At 44.3% G+C, this 22,183-nt stretch overlaps 1 protein-coding gene across 3 annotated transcripts; it reads left to right on the top strand.

The window, feature by feature from the left end:
- Nucleotides 1-6,871: 6,871 nt before the first annotated feature.
- On the top strand, nt 6,872-21,016 carry PGBD1 (piggyBac transposable element derived 1). Of its 3 annotated transcripts, none has more exons than XM_012930696.3 (7): nt 6,872-7,090; nt 8,813-9,222; nt 10,635-10,779; nt 12,522-12,610; nt 15,254-15,335; nt 16,306-16,402; nt 18,398-21,016. In XM_012930696.3, exons 2-7 carry the CDS (start codon nt 8,827-8,829, stop codon nt 19,953-19,955), a joined length of 2,367 nt encoding a protein of 788 aa, XP_012786150.2. In that variant the 5' UTR covers nt 6,872-7,090; nt 8,813-8,826; the 3' UTR covers nt 19,956-21,016. The 3 variants fall into 3 exon arrangements, with proteins under 3 accessions (XP_012786150.2, XP_058522939.1, XP_058522933.1); XM_058666950.1 differs by lacking the exon at nt 6,872-7,090 and adding an exon at nt 7,221-7,308; XM_058666956.1 differs by lacking the exons at nt 12,522-12,610; nt 15,254-15,335.
- The last annotated feature ends 1,167 nt before the right edge of the window (nt 21,017-22,183 follow it).

Raw genomic sequence — 22,183 nt, 5'->3', positions numbered from 1 at the left:
TGTTTATTTATTTGTTTAGTATTGGAAAGGCAGTGTCATAGAGAGATAAGGAGAAACAGAAAGAGATCTTCCATCTGCTGATTGTGGCCAAATGGCCACAATGGCTGGAGCTGAAAAGATCTGCAGCCAGAAGCCAGCTTTTCTTGGTCTCCTACATGGGTGCAGGGGTCCAAGGACTTGGACTCTATTACTTTCCAGGTCATAATCAGGGAGCTGAATGGAAAGTAGCACTGGACTCAAACCAGTGCCTATATGGGATGCCAGCACTTCAAGTGGAGGCTTAGCTTGCAATATCTCACAATGATCCCTAGATTTGAACATTTGTTAACAATGAACCTTAGGGGCTTGGCGGCGCGGCCTAGTGGCTAAGGTCCTTGCCTTGATCCCATATGGCCGCTGGTTCTAATCCCGGCAGCTCCACTTCCTCTCTGTCTCTCCTCCTCTCAGTGTATCTGATTTTGTAATAAAAATAAAATAAATCTTAAAAAAAAAATAAACAGGATCATCCATTTCTATATACTTGGGTTCCAAAGCCTACATGATTTTCAAAAAAAAAGCAATGAACCTTAGGCCTGGTGTGGTAGCCTAGTGGCTAAAGTCCTCGCCTTGCACATGCTGGGATTGCATATGGGCGCCGGTTCATGTCCTGACTGCTCTGCTTTCCATCCAGCTCCCTGCTTGTGGCCTGGGAAAGACACAGAGGACGGCACCAAGCCTTGGGAGATCCGGAAGAAGCTCCAGTTAAATGAATAAATAAATAAATAAATCTTTAAAAAAAACAGTTGATGAACCTTTAACTGATGTATCATTACTAAATATCATAGTCTACATTAATGCTCAGTCTTGAGGTACAGTTTATGAGTTTGGATAAATACATGATAATGATTATCCACCATTGCAGTTACAGTGATTTTTTTTTTTAAGATTTATTTATTTTTATTGGAAAGGCAGATATACAGAGAGCGGGAGAGGCAGAGAAGAACACCTTCTGTCCATTAATTCACTCCCTAAGCAGCCACAACGTCCGGAGCTGCACTGATCCGAAGCCAGGAGTCCAGATCCTCCTCCAGGTCTCCCACACAGGGACAGGATCCCAAGGCTTTGAGCTGTCCTCATCTGCTTTCCCAGGGAGCTGGATGGGAAGCAGGGGCGCCAAGATTAGAACCGGCGCCCATATGGGATCCCAGTGCATGCAAGGTGTGCACGGCAAGGTCCTTAGCTGCTAGGCCACCATGCCAGGCTCAGTGTCAGTGCTTTTAAAATAATTCTCTGAACTTCACATATTTATCTCTTTCTGCTCAGTAACCTTGAACCTTTTCTCTCCTAGACTTTCACCTTTTCAAAAATGTCACTTTGTTGAAATCATACATTACTTAGTTTTTTAAAAATTTATTTAAAATTTGTTAGTATTTTATTCTATTTTCAAAATTGTTTACATAGTTGAGAGGGATGCACACCCATGTGGGTCTCTGATTAGAGTGGGGAGGGTGGAGGTAGGGAGGAAGATGAGTGATGTACGAAGACAACTGTATAGTAGGACAATGAGGAACCTTAGTGCTGTTGGTGTAAAACTATAACCAGCTGTAATCCTCTGATAACGCTGCAAGAACTCAGGGAAAGGATCCTGAAGCAGCTGGAATGAAAAAACCCGGCCCAGGAACTTCCTAATCCTCAATTTTTTGATAACAAATCAAACAGAGGTGTTTCTTCTAGCGTATACTGTTTAATTATTAGTAGTCTGCTAGAAGAACACATTGTCTATTGATTGATACTGATTGATACTGATTGACCACCCTTGCTTGCTAGCACCTAAACTACAGCTTGTTTAAGACCATCTTTCTTTACACCTACATAACCCTCAGTCTTTTAAAGTTTGAGCTGAATAAACTTTGTCTGTTGACCACCATTCAGTAGTTCATGTGTGTTATTATCTGTGCACCAAATCATTCGCTGCTGGATAGCAAACAGGTGAGACAAAGGTTTTAATTTTTTTTCTCCTGTGTTTGCAGGAGGGAAATTCCTTGCTCAAACTGTATCAGCATCCGGGTATATGGTACAGTCATTTGATCATGCCTTTGAGACCCTGATATAGGAAAGAGTGTTCTGAGGGTTTTATTTGAGTGATTTTGATAGTTCTGAGACATCAGCACCAGGGTTGGGAAAATCTTTCCAAGCTCAAATGTTTGATCAAGTCCACCCCAGTCCACCCACAGACACAGAAACATGTTGCAAAGTTTGGCCAGGAGAGTTGTCCAACATGTTTTGCTTTCCAAATTCTGATGAGGCAGTTAACAGCCTCTGCTGGCCTAGATGAGCTGGCTGTCTTGTTCTGGGCATGCTGTCCATTACACAGGCATCAGCAACTGAGGAGGCCCAGTCCTGACAATGTACCCCGAGATCAGACCACATATATTGTGACTCTCCCTGTGACGGGGGTTTGAGTCCAGTGATCAAGTTGGTGAGTCCCCCGAGAAACCTTACCAGAGGTGACCTCAGACTTAGTGTCAGTTCAGGTTTGGGCAGCTGCACCAGCCAACACACATACCAATGGATGCAGCTGCCTGATCAGTCCTTTCCCCAGCCCTGTGTCCTATGCAAACTGATGGATGCTAAGCCCAGCCTGTCACAGGCACAGTCTTCACATACACACAAAGAAGTGCCATGGCTTAGTTAGGGCAACTCCCAATAACCCCTCTCAGGACTGCCTCCAAACCCAGCTTTTGTATGTGCCAGCATGTTCTGTGGCCTAGCTTATCTGTCCTGCATCTTGCCTGACTCTGATGTACACACATGCTTAGTTCAACCCAACCATCCCCAAATCCAGCCCACACCCTGCTGCTCTTCCCAGTCTGGCCTTGGTGCTCATGCCCACGAGTGGGAGCTGCAGCCAAGCAGGTGAGTGCCCCCAGTTCCCCTACCAGGCCTGCTTCCAGCCCTAGACCTTGTGCCTGCCAGGGGGTGCTGTGGTTCAGCCTGACATAACTCACACCTAGTCCCAGCACCTGCCAGCTGGTGCTGCAGCCTAGCCCTGTTGCCTCATACCCATTTTAGCTTTTGTGCATGCCAGTGGGTGTGGCTCAGCCTTACCCACCTCCAGATCGACCCATCCTCAGTTGCAGCTTTCACACTCACAGTGGAAGCAGCAGCCCAGCAAGGGAGTCCCTGAAGTATCCCAACCAGTCCAGCTCCCAGTTCCAGTTCTTGCTCGAACCACTAGGTGCTACAACCCAGTTTGAGGTGGTTTTCCCCAGTCCTAGCTCTCAATGGCAGATGCAGCAGCTTTGTGCAGCGTGGCTCACTCCCACCCCCAGTCCTTATGCTAACCACCAGGTGTTTCAATCCAATCCAGCCTGGCCTGTGCCCCATCCTGCCTCTCATGCTAGTGTGTCCTCTGGACTGGCCAAACCCAATCTTCCCCCAGACCCAGCTCACACCTGTGCCAATGGGTGTTGCAGCTCAGTCTAACATGGCCAGCCCCTAGTTCTGGCATTCACCGGCAGGTACTGCAGCCTAATCTGACTGCCCCGTACTGATTCTGACTCTGACTGGTGGATGCTACAGCTTCATCCAGCCTGACCCACTCTCAGATCTGGCTTTCATGCTGTGGTTTAACCTGACCTATCCACACTTGTTCTGATTCTCAGTATCCTCTGCGGGTGCTAGAGCCTAGCCCAGTCTGGCCCATCACCAAACCCAGGCCACATACATGTCAATTGGTGCTGCAGCCTTGACCAGCTGAGTCAGCCACTAGCCCTGGTTCTGACACGCACCAGTAGGAGCTGTAGCCTAGCAAAGGAGTCTCCAGAGTTCCTCTACCAGGCGTGTTCTCAGTCCAGAACCTTGTGCATTCTGGGTGCTTCAAATCAGCCTGGCATGGCCTACCCCAGTCTCAGCTCTTGCTGATGGGTTTTGCCCACACCCTGTCCTGGCTCTCTTGTGTTCCAGTGGGTGTCAGGGCCTGGTCTGATCACAGACCTGGTCCACACAGTGCTGAGGAGTGCTGCAGCTTTGCCTGCCCTGGCCTGTCCTGAGTTGAGGCTATTGTGCTCTCCAGCAGAAGCTATGGCCTAGCGGGCATTCCCCAAGTTCCCCTATCCAGCCTGCTCCCAGTCCAAGATTTCATGTGTGCCAGTGGGTGACACAGCCCTGCTTGGCATGGTCTGCCTTCAGTTCTGGCCTTTGCATAAGCTGGCAGATGCTATAGCCTGGCCCAGTCCGGCCCCCTTCCAGCCCCTGCTTCTATGAGTGTTACGTGAGTTCCAAGGTCCGGCCTGGTTCAGCCAGTCACTGCCCCCAATTGTCTGCATAAACTGGGAGGGGGGGGGAGGGAATGCTGCATTTCCTCAGAGGTGAGCCCATAATTTCCTTACAGAATCTGTTCCCAGATCCAACACATTCCAAAGAGTTGTTCCAGCATTTGCATGTACCAAGGGGGCGGCCGACGATGCTATGTAGCCCAACCCATGTCTCCCATGTGGGTGAGTGACTTGGTTTGACACAGACATGCCCTCTGGTTTCTCCCTTCTAAGCCACTACATCTTGGATCCCTTTCCTATCTGGGAGTGTAATGACTGGTCCATGGAAGACCCCAGATTCCTCCCCTGTCCCCATGCCTTCAGCTGCTCCAACCCCAGATCCCCTCACTGAGTAATACGCAGCTACTTCCCCACCCTCCAGCCTGGGGCTGGGGTGGTATGTCCCAGCCTGGCATTTTCTGCCTTTGCCACATGTCTTAAACAGAAAGAAAGAAAGGAAGAAAGAAAAGAAAAAAAAATAAATGAATGGATAAATAAATAGAATAAGCAACTATGCTGGTACACTGGTATAGTTTACAGAAATTTGCCATTAACCAGGTCCAGAATGGCTGCTTTTCTCCTAGCAGTGTAACACTTATATATTCTCTTACTGGGGAAGAATATCCAGTCTTTCAAGATTGGCTTTCTTTACTTAGTAATAGTTGTCTCTCTTAAGTTTCTATCACGTCCTTTTGTGCCTTGATAGCCCATTTCATTTCAGCACTATGCAACATTTCATTTTCTGGATGTACTACAGCCAAAGCTATGTCTGTTAAAGAACTGTTATCCAACATACAAAAAATATTCTTTAAATGCAGCAATAAAAAAATCATGCAAATTTAAAATGATCCAAAGAGCTTAACAGAACTCTGATTAAATAATATGGCAATTGTGAGTATGAAAAGATGATCCAAGTCATGTAACTGAGAAATGAAAGTTAATGCAAAAAGAAAAAAAAAATGACCCTAGTGTTTTGGTGCCACTGGGCAAGCTGCAGTTTGGAACACCCACATCCCAGGCTGGAGCGGTTGATTCCAGTTCTGGCCAAATGGTGCTTCTAACCTAGTTTTCTGCTTCTGTTCTGGGAAGGCAGCTGATGACAGTCTGATGACTTGGGGTCTGCCATGTGGGAGACCCAGATGGAGTTGCTGTCTCCCTGCTTGGGCCTGGCCTATCCCTAAACGTTGTGGGAATTTGTGGAACCAACAGATAGAAATATTTTTCATTCTGTCTCTTCCATTCTCTCTGTTACTTTGCTCTTCAAATGAATAAATATTTAACAACAGCAACAAAAGAGGACACCATTAAATGCCTAGTAGAAAAGCCAAAATCCAGAATACTAACATCAAATGCTAACATGAGAGATGACCAACCGGAACTCTCATTCACTACTGGTGGGAATGCAAGAGGAGACAGCCACTGTGGAAAACACTTTGGCAGCTTCTGACACAACCACAGGTAGTCTTAATATCTTTTTATATGTTAATTAGTCATGTAGAATTTTGATTTAACGACAAGGCATGGTCATTTCCTTTATTAATTTTTCCATTAGATCCCCCTTTTACATTTAAAGGCCAATGCCCTTGAAATTTTAATAGGGAATTGTATTTTTAGATTTTAATTTTTATTTGAAAGCCAGGAAGACAAAGTGTGTCTGAACAAGAGAGAAATCTGTAGGCTGGCTCTCTGCCTGTGCCTGCAACAGCCAGAGGAGGGGCCAACTGAGCGGAAGTTAAGCACTCTCTCCAGCTCTCTGCCGTGGGCAGCAGGTGCCCTCCTTGTAGAGCCACAGTGCCCGTTAGCAGGAAGTTGAAATCAGGAGTCAGGACTCCCACCCTGGCTTTCCCACATGGAATATGGGCATCTTAACTACTGTGCTAAATGCCTGGCCCTGTATAGCAAGGTTGTATATGCACTTGGAACAGCCATAACCTGCAGCTGTTTATCCTAGACATGGGCCAGATTGCCTGTAGAACACCTTTTTGTGTATCAACAGGAATATTCAGTACATTAAAGCATATCCATGCATTGGAGTACTGTCTGGTTGTCTGATTGTTATTAAAGAATAAATTATGAAGAAAATCTCTCCAAGCCGCCTTAGTGAAAAGGAGCTAAAGTGAAAATTAAATTGTGACTCCGTGTTTTAAAATACATATACATGTGAGGACTTTTTTCTTTAAAACCAAACTAGAGGTTTATTGAATGCTATATAGCGGGTAGTCCTAGGGAGATACACAGAAAAACATAATGGTTAGAGAGCGGGGCACTTCCCACTTTACAGTCTGTATTCACTCTTTACATACATAACTTTATATACTTGAATAATTTGTACAACTAGCTGAATTGAGTTCTTTATTGATCTAGCTTGCCTACCAGTCTGTGAGGACCCTCAAGACAGAGATTTATCTTTGCTTAAACTATTTCGTTGTTCCCTTAAACTGGAAACTCAAAGCCAAGTGCGATGGGGCCGTCGGGATGGGTCTAGTTTCGGGCGAAGGCGAGAGGAGTGGAGTGGGCGGGGCTTGGCTGCGGTGGTCCTCCGCACGCACCAGAGAGATGAGCGGCCGCGCTGCTAGAGGGGCCCGCCGGAAGCTGCGGGGTTGTAGCCGGCGCCGGCAGCGGAGGAGCTGTTGACTGCCAACTCCAGGCGTGGAAAGCACTTCTCAGCACGTCTCTCCGCGGGAGGAAGCGCCGGAGAGAACCCCGCGCCCCGCAAGACACCGCGGCCCGGGCCCTGGGGGAGACTGGCCGGGCCCCTCCCGACGGCGGGGTCCCAGGTCTCCGCGATCCGGCAGGTCGGCTGCATCTTTATTGTGCACGTTCCCTGATCCGTGGTCTGTTAGCAGTTGAGCTCACACCTTCGCAGTGTCTACCGTGTGCCAGAAGCTATGCTAGGTTCGGGGGTGCATTCTTAGATACGATCCTCCCCCCACCCCAGTGCCCCGACATCTGGCTTCTCAGGTACCTCTGCGTGCCTTCATCAAGAAGTTCACTAATAGTTAATAAATACCGGGTACGTGCTGTGCTGACACAGCCTGTCAGTTCCAGTCCTTAAGAAGTGGGTGGAGGTGAAGGCACCGGTGGTAAAAGATGGAGGGAGGGGGAGGACTCAGTGCCCCTTGGCGCACCGCACGTGCACCTGCGTGGCTTAGAGGACACAAGTTTTCCCTGTCCATACATTAGGACTGCGTCGGGGATGGTGGGCGGAGTGATCAGGGAAGAGTATAGACGTGCATAGGAGGTGGCATTGACCCTGGGGATTATGGAAGCACAGCCATACCGTACAGTAGGAAGAAGCTGGAAACACTTTTGATTACTTAGCATGGCAATGACTTTATTTATCTGAGAAGACCAGTGATTTGTTGAAGAGCAAGCTATGAGTTTAGATCAGTGGTTAACTGTATGGCAGAGACAGACCAAGACACTCAAAAAGGTGACTGACAAAAATCGAACCAGGGGGATTGCATTTCATCCAAGAATAGAATTGAAGTATTTTTTGGAGGTGTGTAGCAAAAGCACACCTTTTTCTTTGCACTCACCCTCCAACAGTCAACACCAAAGACTTTGTTCCTGTTTGTTTTCATGTTAGTTAGATGTTTGTGATCAAGCCATTGCGGCAGTCATCTGCTCTGTGTCCTCCAGTTCAGTTCAGATCCTGTGTGTTCTGCTTGTAGAGAGAGCGAGATCCCACAGCCCCAGAAGGCTGCTCCCCACTTTCTTACACCAGTCTAAGCCCATGGTTGTCCCACTTTGCTTCTGGTAAATTGTGTCTTCCATTACCCCTTACTTGGGTTTGGTTTATTTCCTTATGGTGGCTCATGGAACTCAAGAAAACATACAGGGTTTACTGGTTTATTACAAAGGGTTTTACCAAACATATAGGTGAAGAGTTTCCTAGGGCAAGGTATGGGGAAAGGACAGGGAGCAACTATGCCCTGTGTGGGCTCCCTACTGTCCACATGCTGAACTACCTGGAAGAACCCTAAGCCCTGTCCTTTTGGGTTTGGAAGGAGCCTCCAGTATGGAGATTAAATCACTGGCTTTTGGTCGTCAACTTAACCTTCAGCCTGCCTTCCCTCCCCTGAGGCTGGTGCTGGAAGTCCTGGCACACTAATCCTGCTGCAGTCTTTCTGGTGACCAGCCCCACAACCCTGAAGCTGCTTAGGAGCTTCCCAGCCCCACCACCAACTCCCCCCCCCCCCAAGCTGCTTAGGAGCTTCTAGCTATCAGGTGGTTCTTCCCTGAGTGAAGTTACCCCTTTTCCTCTGCTGAAGGGGTTCAAGCATTCTTAGTATTAACCCCTGTTTCCTAACTATCCCTTTTCTGTATCTGGGTTCAACCCTGTTAGTATTCAATAAATACTTTTGTTCAGTTTTCCAGTAGAAGACACAAGCAGTCGCAGCCCAGGGTTTTGAAGCTTCTCTAGTTTACATATTACTGATTTGTTATGCCTCAGATCTCTATTTGGGAAAATATTTCTGAAAGCATAGACCTTAGATAAGTGAACATTTTTCTAGCCTCTAAACTCAACATGTATGAAGCTTTGCCAGGATCTGCTGCTGAAAATGAAGATGGCATCATGAAAGTGAAGGTGGAAGATCCCACCTGGGAGCAGGTGTACAGATCACAGGAGAGCAGCTGTCACTCCCAGGAGCTTTGCCGCCTTCGCTTCCGGCAGTTCTGCTACCAGGAAGCGCCTGGTCCCCGGGAGGCTATGGCACAACTCCGAGAACTTTGCCATCAATGGCTGAGACCAGAGATACACACAAAAGAGCAGATCCTGGAGCTGCTGGTGCTGGAGCAGTTCCTGAGCATCCTGCCTGAGGAGCTGCAGGCCTGGATGCAGATGTGTCCTCTGCAGAGTGGGGAGGAGGCCGTGACCATGCTGGAGAATCTTGCGACAGGATGTGGCGACATGGGACAGCAGGTGGGACAAGAATGTGTGAGAGTGTGTGGAAATTAGCTTTTTATTTAGAGATAGTTTGCAATGTATAGAAGTGTTGGGAGCAAAATACAAAGAATTGTTTTCACCCAGACTCACCAGTTGTTAACATTTTTTTTTTCATGCTGTGTATCATTACCTTGCCCTGTGCATACTATTTCTGAATTGAGTGCGTTGTCCCAATAGTGTTCTTTATGGCATTAATTCTGCTGATCCAGATATAAGGCAGCAGTACACATCGCATTTAGTTGTTTGAACCTGCTGCCTTCCTTTGTCATGCCATTGATGCTTCTGAAAGATATATTCCCACTTTACTGGAGAATTTGCCCTTCAATTTCAGCTTGTCTTATATATTTCCTCATGATAAGATCCAGCTTGTGCATTTTGTCTGGAACGTAATAGAGCTGATGTGTCCTCCTTAGCCCATCACTCTGGAGGCATACAACAATGGCTTATGCCACTAGTGGTGTGTTTACAGTGGTATTAGTCAAATTTCTCCACTAGCAAATTACCATTTTCCTTCTCATACTAAGTAATTTTTTAAAGATTTGTTTTTATTGCAAAGTCAGATACATAGAGAGGAGGAGAGACAGAGAGGAAAACCTTCCATCCGTTGATTAGCTCTCCAAGTGGCCGCAATGGCCGGTGCTGTGCTGATCCAAAGCCAGGAGCCCAGATCCTCCTTCTGGTCTCCTTCACAGGTGCAGGGTCCCAAGGCTATGGGTCGTCCTCAACTTCTTTCCCAGGCCACAAGCAGGGAACTGGATGGGAAGCAGGGCTTCTGGGATTAGAACTGGAGTCCATATGGGATCCATATGAGGACTTTGGCCGCTAAGCTACTGCGCTGGGCCCATACTAAGTAATTTTTGAGAGACATTTGGAGACTGTGTATCTATTCGTACACACTCTAGTTTATCATCCAGATGTCATTTTATTTATTTATTTTTATTGGAAAGGCAAATTTGCAGAGAGAAGAGAGAGAAAGATCTCGCATCTGCTTTTCACTCCCAAAATGGCAACAACGGCTGGAGCTGAGCTGATCTGAAGCTGCGGAGCCAGGATCCTCTTCAGGGTCTCCCACGTGGGTGCAGGGTCCCAAGGCTTTGGGCCATCCCTGACTGCTTTCTCAGGTCACAAGCAGGGAGCTGGATGGGAAGCAGAGCAGCTGGGACTCAAACCAGCACCCATATGGGATCCTGACATTTGCAAGGACAATATTTAACTAGCTGAGCCATCACAGTGGATCCAATCCATCTGTTTTTGTGCCTCTCTCTGAGGTCATATCCACTGATTAAATGTCCCACCTGTCGCTTCTTTAAAGTTTGTGGTCGTCCCTAACATCTGTCCAGTCCAGTTCCCCCTGGAATGCCTTTTCAAAGTGAATTTTTCATCTCCAGGCCTCTTTCTACGTTCAAGGACAGAACATGCACCTCGTGGTGGCAGACTGTCAAGGAACCTTTCTGGAGTCTCAGCATTTCCAACTCCTGCCTGATGGAACCCCTCTGAAGTGTGACCCTCCACAGCTTCCCCAAGAAGTGAGTGGTGAGTGCCAGAGGATGAGCTTGGTGAGGACGCGGGCACCAGGCACCAAGAGATGCCTGTCTGTTTTTTTTTTTTTTAAGATTTATTTTTATTTGCAACGTAGATTTATAGAGAGAAGAGACAAAGAAAATGAGAGAGATGGAAAGAGAGGGCTTTCATTCACTTGTTCATCCCTTATATGGCCACAGCTAGACTGGAGGTGGGCCAGACAGAAGCCAGGAGCAAGGATCTTCATCCAGGTTTCCCAGTACAGGAGCCTAACTGCTTGGGGCATCTTCCACTGCTTTTCAAACCCATTAGCAAGGAATTTGATCGGAAGTACAGCAGCTAGGACTCCAGCTGGTACCCATATGGGATGCCAGCCCTGCAGATGGAGGCTTAATCTACCATGCTATGTCACTGACCCAATTGCATGTCTTTTTAGTGGAAACTTGACTCAGTATGTCTTTGAATTTCTGTTTTTGTTTTTATAGACATCATAAAATGATTACCACAGTTCTTTGTCATTATCTGTCATCTCACAGTTATCTCATGAGTGTTTATAAGAATACTACATGAGGGCCCGGTGCGATAGTGTAGTCGTTAAAGTCCTTGCCTTGGCACGAGCTGGGATCCCATATAGTCTCCGGTTCTAGTCCTTGCAGCCCTGTTTCCCATCTAGCTCCCTGCTTGTGGCCTGGGAAAGCAGTCGAGGATGGCTCAAGTCCTTGGGACCCTGCACCCGCTTGGGAGACCTGGAAGAGCTCCTGGCTTCTGGCTTTGGATTGGCTTGGCTTTAGCCGTTGCAGCTCACTTGGGGAGTGAACCATCAGATGGAAGAAATCCTGTCTCTCCTCCTCTCTGTATATCCGCCTTTCCAATAAAAATAAATAAATCTTTAAAAAAAAAAAGAATACTGCATGAGACCTCTCAGCCAATTTTAAATATGCAGTATGTTGTTATTTACTATAATCATTTATTTTATATGTTAGGTCTTCAGAACTTAACTCATTCTGTGACAATTTTGAACCCTTTGACAAACTTCATTGTTTTTTGTCCCTCCCTATATCTAAGCAGACTCTTAAAAATGCAGGAATTTAAAAACATCAGAATGCTAATTTATTCAACACCCTTGATTAATAGTTAGGAAAGCCAAACATCAGAGAGCTTAAATAACTTAATTGGTGCCAACAGAGGCAGGTATTTTTGTCTCCTAACCTTTGACCAAAACTTTACCTACTACGTAACTCTGTTCTATCGACATAAAAAAAAAATCAAAGTAAAATACCCAGAGTGGCTCCAGGGTTGGCCAGTGCGTGCACTGACTGTTAGGAGAGCTGGGTGGGAGCTGACGGCTCTAGTTGCGCATGTCTATGGGAGTGGCCCTCAGCAGATTGGCTTCTACAAGGTGATGCTCCTCCTACTGCTAGACTTCTTGCATCTCTTGCTTGCCTGTACTCCACCTTGCTTTGATTCTGTGGTATCTGCTTGATCTTTCCTTTTTCACGTTTTTATTTTCATCTGTGATTTAAATGTTTTCTTTATGTGAAAATGTATCAGCTTCTAAGTTTATCCACTCTGTTTTGTGGGGGGGAAATCTAAAGTTTTAGAATTTTAGGATCCCTGACACATGAAAATAGTTGCTGTGGTCTACCTCAGGTTGAAAGATCCACAGCTCATTTTGCAGATTGAGCAAGTGCAAGGCGTGGGGAGTGTACAATAAAGGGTGCTCCTACACGTCATCTGGTTTTCTTGCTCTACAGATTTTGCTTCCCAGGGACCAGTCATTCTCCAGGAAGAAAGTTCCAGACACAAGGCAGCAGTGCCCAACTTTCACCCAACCAAGTTCCAGGTAAGCAGGATGCACAGTCTGGAGGACACTTCAGTAGCGGCCCTCCTGCTTCCTAAGCTGTTTGCTCATCTGTTGGCTCATACTCTTTGCCCTGAAAACCTTGCCGGTGGCCTGACTCCTCTGCTTCTGCTTTGTCATGAGTGTTATTCAGATCGCGTGCGTCTCATCTGGAACTTGTCTTGATGACATGCTTTGCCTCATTTCATACCACGTTTGGAGGAAAGCTCGGGGCATGGGAGAGGGGAGGCTTCTGGTTTCAGAGGGTGTTTCCCTTGCTTCTGAGTGAGGGAGATTTTGTCATTAAGGGTTTTTGGTTGCTTTAGCCTAAGACCTAGGACATTTTCTCTCGCTTCTCTATATTCTCAGTGTTCAGTGTATAGCTAACTAACTCACCCCAAAATTGTATATTTCAAAATGCAGATTTTTTGACAACCTGAGCAAATAACAAAATGGTTAGACGTTTACACTAACATAAATCTGAATGAAGGAGTAAGAGGATCAGAGGTCCCAGAAAAGCATAGGCAAACAGTGGAATAGAACGTATTATTGAGACAAATAATCAAAAACCTGACCCAGGGCTCAGCATGGTGGCCTAGCGGCTGAAGTCCTTGCTTTGAACGTGCCGGGTTCCCAAATGGGCACTGGTTCTAATCCCAGTGGCCCTGCTTCCCATCCAGCTTTCTGCCTGTGGCCTGGGAGAGAAGTCGAGGATGGTCCAAAGCCTTGGGACCCTGTACCTGAGAAGGAGACCTTGCTCTTGACTTTGGATATGCTAAGTTCTGGCCATTATGGCCACTTGGGGGGAATGAATCAATGGATGGAAGATCTTCCTCTCTGATTCTCCTCCTCTCTGTATACCTGACTTTGAATAAAAATAAATAAATGTTAAAAAAAAAAAAATCTGACTGAGCCCGGCGGCGTGGCCTAGCGGCTAAAGTCCTCGCCTTGAATGCCCTGGGATCCCATATGGGCGCCGGTTCTAGTCCCGGCAGCTCCACTTCCCATCCAGCTCCCTGCTTGTGGCCTGGGAAAGCAGTTGAGGATGGCCCAAGGATTTGGGACCCTGCACCCGCGTGGGAGACCCGGAGGAGGTTCCAGGTTCCCGACTTCGGATCAGCGCGCATCGGCCCGTTGCGGCTCATCAGACGGAAGATCTTCCTCTCTGTCTTTCCTCCTCTGTGTATATCTGGCTGTAATAAAAAAATAAAAATAAAAATTAAAAAAATCTGACTAAAAGAAGGAAATAATGTTATCTGAAGTAGGGCTAAAGTATGGATTGAATTATGTCCCCCAAAGGATATTTTAAAGTCTTAATCGTATAAACCTGTAAATGTGGCCTGATGTGGAAATCGGCTGTTTGTAGATATAATCAAGTTGAGCTGAGGTCATGCTGGATGCTAAATTCAGTGGCTGTGTTCTCATAAGAAGGTCATCTAAAGAGAGACTCACAGGGGAAATTCCATGTGAGGACCAAAGCAGAGGTTTGGTGGTCTACCAGGCAATCCCAAGGAATGCCAGGGATTGCCAGCAACCCCCAGAAGCTGGGGGTGAAGCAAAGAACTCCCTTCAAGGAGTCAGGCAGTGTGGTGCCACTGAGAGCGTAATTTGGAAATTAGAGTCTCTGGAACTATGAGAATGTAATTTTGTTGTTTTATGTTATCACATTTGTGCTGCTTTGCTGTGAGAGCCAAGGAGACGAATACAAACTTTGAGACAAATGGATTGATAAGGGGGAAAGATTTAAGAAATGGGCTTTTTGGTATCAAAATTAATTCTTCACTTTCAGTCAGAGTGGGGGAGTGATAATATAAAAGATATAGTCTATCTCCACCCCCATCCCTTTATCAAAACAGTTACTTAATCTGTAAAATCTAGCCACTGTATCCTTTGGGCAATGGAGGAGAGAAGAAATGTTGGAAAATGGAACAGAAAATCAAGAGAGTAACAAAAAGCCAAGTTGCCAGGCTTTGGGGAAAGTGTTAGGTAAAGACAGACAGCCACAGATAACTTCAGAATAAAGTGATTTCAGTGTTTAACTTTCTAACCTTGCATCTGTTATTACTTTTGAAATATTTAAAAATGATATTAATAAAACTCAATGAGATCTCTACATTTATATTAAGTTCCAAGTCTCATAATCCTCAAGTATATATTTGTAATCAGTTCAGTTGGATATATAGTAACTGCAATATTGTATTGAAATGCTCTTCAATTAAATACATAATAGAAATATGCCATAAAAGTGAATAGAAAATTTGATGAGTCAACTTTTGTGATATCTTTATTCCATGTAAGTTTCCTTCACTATAGCATGATTAAGTTCGTTTTCCACAGTTTTATTCTGTAGAGTATTCTGACACTTTTACCTTAAGTGCGTACAGTTTATAGGTTGGTTTAGCATTATACCCAAATGTCCTGCAGGATGTAGGACAGTTTGCTGTAACATGGGCTGACCTCCCCATTGCAGAATGTCTAGAATTTCTGGCTTCTCCCTCTGAATGGGACTGGCATGAAGCGGTGTAGGCATTCGTTGTAACCATAAAGGTTCCCACAGAATCCATATAGACTGCCCTGAAGGTACTATTGGTTGATAGTGTGGTCAACAGCACAGTGAAAGCTGAGAGACTGTTCTTTGCCTTTTAGGTGATGAAGACCAGGGGAGAAATGGCTGCAGCTCTTGCCCCAGAGGGGTGGTCACATCTGGGTTTGGCAAAGAGGAATCTCGGTGAGAGCTCAACCCTAGAGATGACAGGCCTCGGTCTGATAACTAAGGACAGGCTGGCCTTCTGTCCTTGCTTTCCTTTTCACATCACTGACCTGGACTTGGCCCCAGGGAGCCTTTGTTTCTCATGGACCCTCCCCCATCCATCCCCCTCTGCCCCTCCGCCCCCAGACTTCTCTCTGCCTTTATTGTTTTACATTCTTCCTGATCACATTATCACCTGTGCTCCATTGCCTGGCTTCCCTGACCAGCCTTTCCCAAGTCCCTCCATGATTCCTTCTTTGCTTCCTTTTATTTCCCTATCAAGGATTCCATAGGATTTGTCATTTTCAGATATCCCTTTATATGTAGGAACCCTGTTAGTGCTTTGGTCTGGTCCCTCTTCTTAACCATAGAAGTTTTCTTTCCCAAGAACAGTATTGGCTATGTCGAATTTTCTTTACATGTGCTCTGCCCTCTAGGGCCCTCTCCCCAGCTGAGCTTGTGCGCCTTGTTGATTTTTCTTACCATCCTCTTGTACTCTACCACGTTTTATAGGCCTCCTGAAACTACCCTTGAGATATCTTGATTTTTCACTTCAGTTTACTGCAGAGGTTTTTCTTTTTCTTTTTAAAAACGTATTTATTTTTATTTGAAAGGCAGATTTACAGAGAGAGAGCTTCCAGATCCTGGTTCACTCCCCAAATAGCCAGAGCTGGGTCAATCTGAAGCCGGAAGCCAAGAGCTTCCTCTGGATCTTCCACATGGTTCAGAGGCCCAAGGATTTGAGCCATCCTTCAGTGCTTTTCCAGATCATAAGCATGGAACTGGATTAGAAGTGGGGCAGCTGAGACTTGAATTGGCACCCATGTGTGATGCTGACACTTCAGGTGGAAGATGTATTTGCTCTGCCACCACACCAGCCCCAAGGGCTTTTTTTTTTCCTATAATCATGTTAACATGTAACATATCAATAACTGATGTATTATTATAGATGAAGAAGTTGTAACTAAAGAAAGATTGACTAATGTGAAGCAAGACACTTCCAAAGAAATGGAACAAAGTGGAAAGACTTCAGCAATACCCAATAGGTGAGTGTTCTGGTTCTGAGTGGATCAAATTTTATATCTAAGAATAAATTAGAATGAAACTAGGGAAACTAATTAGCCAAAAGTGTGTCTCTCTGGAATAATGCAGGACGACTTCCACCTTCATTTCTCTGACCATAGAAGACAGATGCCAATATAGGTAATTAAACAAAACCTTCTGTTAGCACGTGCTTACTTCTGAGAATCTTGTCCTGACCCAATGTGTCCCACTTGATAGTTCTTCCTTGGGCATCCTTATGTTTTTCTGGAGCTGTAGATAAGCCAAACATCTGATGATTTACACACGAGAGGATATTTATAGCAGAGGCTGCCATGAGAGTTAGAAAAGAAGTACCAGAACTGGAAGAGGACTTCTGGAGACAGGTGGGGAACTTGAAACCTCTGTTAAAGCTTAGCAAGAAATAGTTCAAAAAGAGAAAAAGAAGGAAAAATTAATGGTAGTAGTAGTGCTTCTTAAATGTAAGTTTTGGGAATGAGATACTCTTAAAGCAGAAACCTGGGGAGCAAATCCCAGGCCAGTGAGGCTGCTCTCTGCTTAGAGACTTAAGAGGAGAAAGCAAACAGGTGGGATAATTAAGTGGAGAGTCTTCTTATGGTCATTTATTCATTATTTAAGGAAGTAGGGAACAGAATTTCAGCTAAAATAGAAACGTGTTAAAGCTTAACAGAGGTAAAATTTTCAGTATGCTAGTGAGGACTGAGCCAGGCCCTGTCACCAAAAGATGAAATGCAATATTCGGGGACCTAGTACAGAGTTATAACTGAAGAATAGCAATGTGCTGTGATGTCTGTCTTATGTGTTTAATATTAGGTAGCTGAAACCATGTCTCAATGCCTTTAGGAATAATCTTCAGAGAGCCTGAAGTCAGGATGTCAGGATACTCCAGATTTGTGCAGCAGCCTAGGCATGATGTGAAAGATGCAGCCATCTCCAGATCTGTACATCTCTTCTAGTCTCCCACCCTACTTCCTTACCTCACTCTTTTTCCCATTTCCCTCACCAGATTGTCTGAATGCACTGTAGCTCTTGGAGTGTAGAGTTCAGCCATGGAAAGGCCCAGTGTCATGACAGGAGTTAAAGACTGCTGCCAAAGTCGAGACTGTCAAGGGACTCTAAGATGAATGAGTTGAATGTGATATACATGTAGAAAACAGAAGACACCCAGAATGCTAAATGCTTTAGTGAATAAATGTATGTAGTATAAGTTATATTAAATAAATGCTTCTTACGACTGTTCCTCCTGCCATGTCTCCTGAAACTAGACAAATGTACTGATAAAACATGAATGAAATGCATGTGTGTAGAATTAAAAAAAATTAGCTTAGTTTCTTGAACACCTCATATAAATCAATTCAATGAATTTGAGTTCCTTTTTTTGTTTTTCCCCAGAGAAATATGTCTACAAGATGAACGTAGAGGTAGGAGAGGCTAATTCCTCCATGTTTACAAATTCCGTAAGACGTGTGAGGAGACCTGATAAATAGCATCCTCCTTCCTTGTCCAAATTCAGACACAATTGACAGGGACCCACGGGTGCAACAGATGGTTCTGGAAGCCTCAACTTTATTATTGACAGAAATAAGACTGGGTAACATGCCTCAGAGATAGAACTAAACAGGCTTGTGCTGGCAGAAAGGAGTGAAGCAGATCTCTTCCTGCGTAGAGCAAAAAGGAACATGCAGTGTTTGGCTCCTGCTCCGCACGAGGACAGGGGCTGCAGCTGCACCCAGGAGGTCCAGTTTTTTTTCCTACCAGATTCACAGTTAGCTATGACATGAGTAGTAGGTGAAAAGTGGGAAAGGCCGATTTCATTCTACCTGAAATCCTCTCTACAGAATTTTGAGGGGTGAGAAGACACTAACCTCCTAGCCCTCTACCTCCTCTGCTTTGGGTTAAAAGATCTCTGCTTTTGATTTGTCATGGATGAGAGGAGGAAACTGAGGGCTTGTGTGGCATGTATTCTTTTTGCTTTCCAGAGATTGTGAACCTCACCTGCCTTGTAGTACTGCTGCCCCCACTGAAAGGACAGTCTCTCACTTGAACACTCTGAAGGCCCGCCTCCCACGTGACTCGTGGGCCCGGATGCACATCGCATCGCTGCAGTATGCTGCAGGAGATATTACCCGAAAAGGGAGGAAAAAGGACAAAGCCCGAGTGAGTGAGTTACTGCAAGGACTTGCCTTTTCTGATGACTCAGAGGTGGAGGAGGACAACGAGCCCGAGACCCAGCCTGCTGAAAAGAAGTTCAAGGTGTCTGGTGTGCCAGAGAAGAACTGGACTAAGAGAGACATTAAACCCAACTTTCCAAGCTGGTCAGGTTTGGATTCTGGACTGTTAAATCTCAAGAGTGAAAAGTTGAATCCGGTAGAGCTCTTTGAATTGTTTTTTGATGATGAAACATTCAATCTGATTGTCAATGAGACCAATAATTATGCTTCTCAAAAAAATGTCAACTTGGAAGTCACAGTTCAGGAAATGAGGTGTGTTTTTGGTGTGCTACTTTGGAGCGGGTTTGTTAGGAGGCCCAGAAGGGAAATGTATTGGGAAGTGTCTGATGCTGATCAGAACCTGGTTAGAAACGCCATTCAGAGGGACAGATTTGAATTGATTTTCTCGTACTTGCATTTTGCAGATAACAGCCATCTAGATCAAAAAGATAAATTTTCAGAATTAAGGCCTCTCATAAAGCAAATGAATAAAAATTTCCTCTTGTATGCTCCCCTAGAAGAATACTACAGCTTTGATAAATCAATGTGTGAATGCTCTGATAGTGATCAGTTCCTGAATGGAAAGCCTATTAGAATTGGCTATAGAATTTGGTGTGGTACAACCACTCAGGGCTATCTGGTGTGGTTTGAGCCCTATCAAGAAGAATCAACTGTGGAGGCAGATAAAGATCGTGACCTTGGGCTAGGTGGAAACCTAGTAATGAATTTTGCTGATGTTCTTTTGGAGAAAGGACAGCATCCCTATCACCTGTGTTTTGATAGCTTCTTCACAAGTGTCAGACTAATGTCAGCTTTGAAGAAAAAAGGGGTGAAGGCAACGGGAGCAATTTATGAGAACAGAACTGAAAAATGTCCACTGATGAAAACAGAACACATGAGAAAAACGAAGAAGGGGTATTTTGATTTTCGAGTGGAAGAAAACGAGGAGATAATTTTGTGTCGTTGGCATGGCGATGATGTTATCAGTCTGTGCTCCAATGCTGTCGGCATAGAGCCCATTGGTGAGATAAGCTGTTTTGCTGATGATAAAGAGATCTCTCAGGTGTGTCAGCCATCCATTGTGAAATTGTTTGATGAATGCAGAAAAGGTGTAGCTCAAATGGATCAAATTATTTCCAAATATAGGGTAAGAATAAGAAGCAAGAAGTGGTACTCAATTTTGGTGAGCTACATGATTGATGTGGCTGTGAACAACGCATGGCAGTTACACAGAGCCTGTAATCCAGATGCTCCTCTTGACCTACTAGATTTTCGAAGGTGTGTCGCCCATTTCTACTTGGGACATGACACTACTGTTTCAGATTAAGGCACATAAAATGAAGAAAACATAATGGGCCTTAACTAGACACAGAAAAATTTTAACTACACGTTAGATCGTGTTCCTCCAAAGAAAATCTGGTGTATATATTCAAAGTAATCAAGTAGTATTTTTAAATCAGATGTTTATATAGAGTTTCAAATACTATTATAAAAAATTCCTATGAAAATGTTGAACTCCAGTGGTACCTTTCTCTGTCTAATTTTGTGTAAGGTGTGGAAAATCATTTATATGTTAAATTGTTTTGTGCAGTAAAGGAATGAAATCCTTCTTCCTTAAAAACATTTTTCTCTAGAAAATGCCATTTAAAAAATGCAGGCAGTGTCAGTAACCATAGAATGGCACTAAATCCAGAGTTCAAAATAGAAACATAATCTATAAGGAAATAATGATTTAAATAAAACTTGGGTGATGAGAGACTAAAGATCCCAACATTGGAGATAAAACTGTGTCAGATATTGAGAAGGGTAAGAAGAGCCTGACATGAATCTTTAGAGAACTGTGGAGAAAAATCCAGAGGCAAAGCAGTGCCTTTGGGTAGTTACATACAAAAGGTAGGTCCTACTAGGTCTGTGTGAGTTAGCAGCAAAGGTAAAAAAAAAAAAAAAAAAAAAAAGTGAAGAAGACTGAACAAAACAAAGCAAAAGAGATTACAAGAGTCATCATGAGACGAAGGCATAACATGTTGACAACATAGCACTGTTGAGCTCCCTAAGGAAATGAGTGAATGACTCTGTATTAAGGGTCATTAGTGATAAATAATCCAATGAGAAATGGAAAAAGTAAACCGTATCAATCACAGCTCCTTAGTATTTAAATCAGGAATTAGTTTGGAGGGTAAAGAGAAGACTTACTCCTGTGGTCATAACCACAATCTGATTTACTTTCAAATCCTACCATTTATGGTCCTTTTCCTGGCAGAAAGGCATCTAATCAGGCTTGAATTTCTTTTTAATCTTTGTTATTTGTTTCAGGCTTGAAGTTTTGACATGCACAGATGGTGCAGTACATGGATAGATTCATATATTCTGCACAATGTGCTCAAGGAAAATATTTATTATTTTCTATAATTGGTCTGATTTATTGTCACTAAAATGGGCTGGTTACTACTTTGAAGTGATTGTTTGGTACCTGTAAGAGTCTGTGTACAACAACAAAAAGTCTACATACAAAAGTCACATTGCAACACCTTTGTAATTGTGTAGGGCTACAGCCGTAGGAATGGACAGGGTTCCCTGTGGATGTTTACCAAAAATGTGACCTCTGCCCCAATATTGTACTGAACAACTATGGTACTTCTATCCACACCACTTTGATGCGCTTATATACTGCTGCCTTGTATAGCAATTATTTCATGTCTGGGATGTGTCCTTTACTAGACATAAACTTCCAGGAATTTTCTTGCAACCAAATGACCTGAAATTCATTTGGGATAGCTAGTATAACTTGCAAGTTGATGGGAAATTTTAGCTATGCAAATAAGTGCTCATTTAAGTACTTTAGAGTAGTACTTTACCCCTTAATGGGGGAAAATGCAGGATAATTTGGGATTGAGAGGAAAACAAGTAGTGATGAGATTTTATTAGGCACCTTTATACATTAAAAGGAGCCCGTTACAAGCTGGATTTAGTCTAGCAGTGAAGACACCTGCGTTAATTCTCAGTTCCAGTTTCCTTTCAGCCTTATTGCGCTACGAGGCAGCAGTGATGACTCAGTTCGGTTCCTGCTATCTATGTGGGAGAACTGGATTGCATTTCTGACTCAGGGCGTCAGCTATTGATGCCCGGTGAGAACTGAACCAGATGATGGAGCTCACCTCTGCTTTGCAAATGTAAAATAATAAAAATAAGTTACCCTAACACTCTTCTGGTTAGTTCCTAGGGATTCTTACAGTTGAGTCACTGCTGAACCACTGTAGATTTTACAAGACAGGACAAGCACGATAATCAAGTTTTTCTTGAATTCTCATATTCAGGGATCTAATCTTAGGGACTCCCATTGAGGGCCTTAATGAGGAATTCTATGATTATCAAGAACTGGATACAAAATTAATACTCTAGTTTGCCTTCTTGCTTAAGAACTTCAAAATAAGATCCAAGCCTAAATGGAATCTTTCCCTCATTTTATAAATGTCTTTACTGCAATTCTGTCCTTCAGTACAGACATGGAAATTCTTGTTCATATGGAGTTAATTTCTTTTTTACTATTTCTTTTAT

Source organism: Ochotona princeps, chromosome 1, assembly GCF_030435755.1.
Source record: "Ochotona princeps isolate mOchPri1 chromosome 1, mOchPri1.hap1, whole genome shotgun sequence".
NCBI lineage: Eukaryota > Metazoa > Chordata > Mammalia > Lagomorpha > Ochotonidae > Ochotona > Ochotona princeps.
Note: the sequence above shows the minus strand (reverse complement) of the source record. Positions and strands in the feature narration are given on the sequence as shown.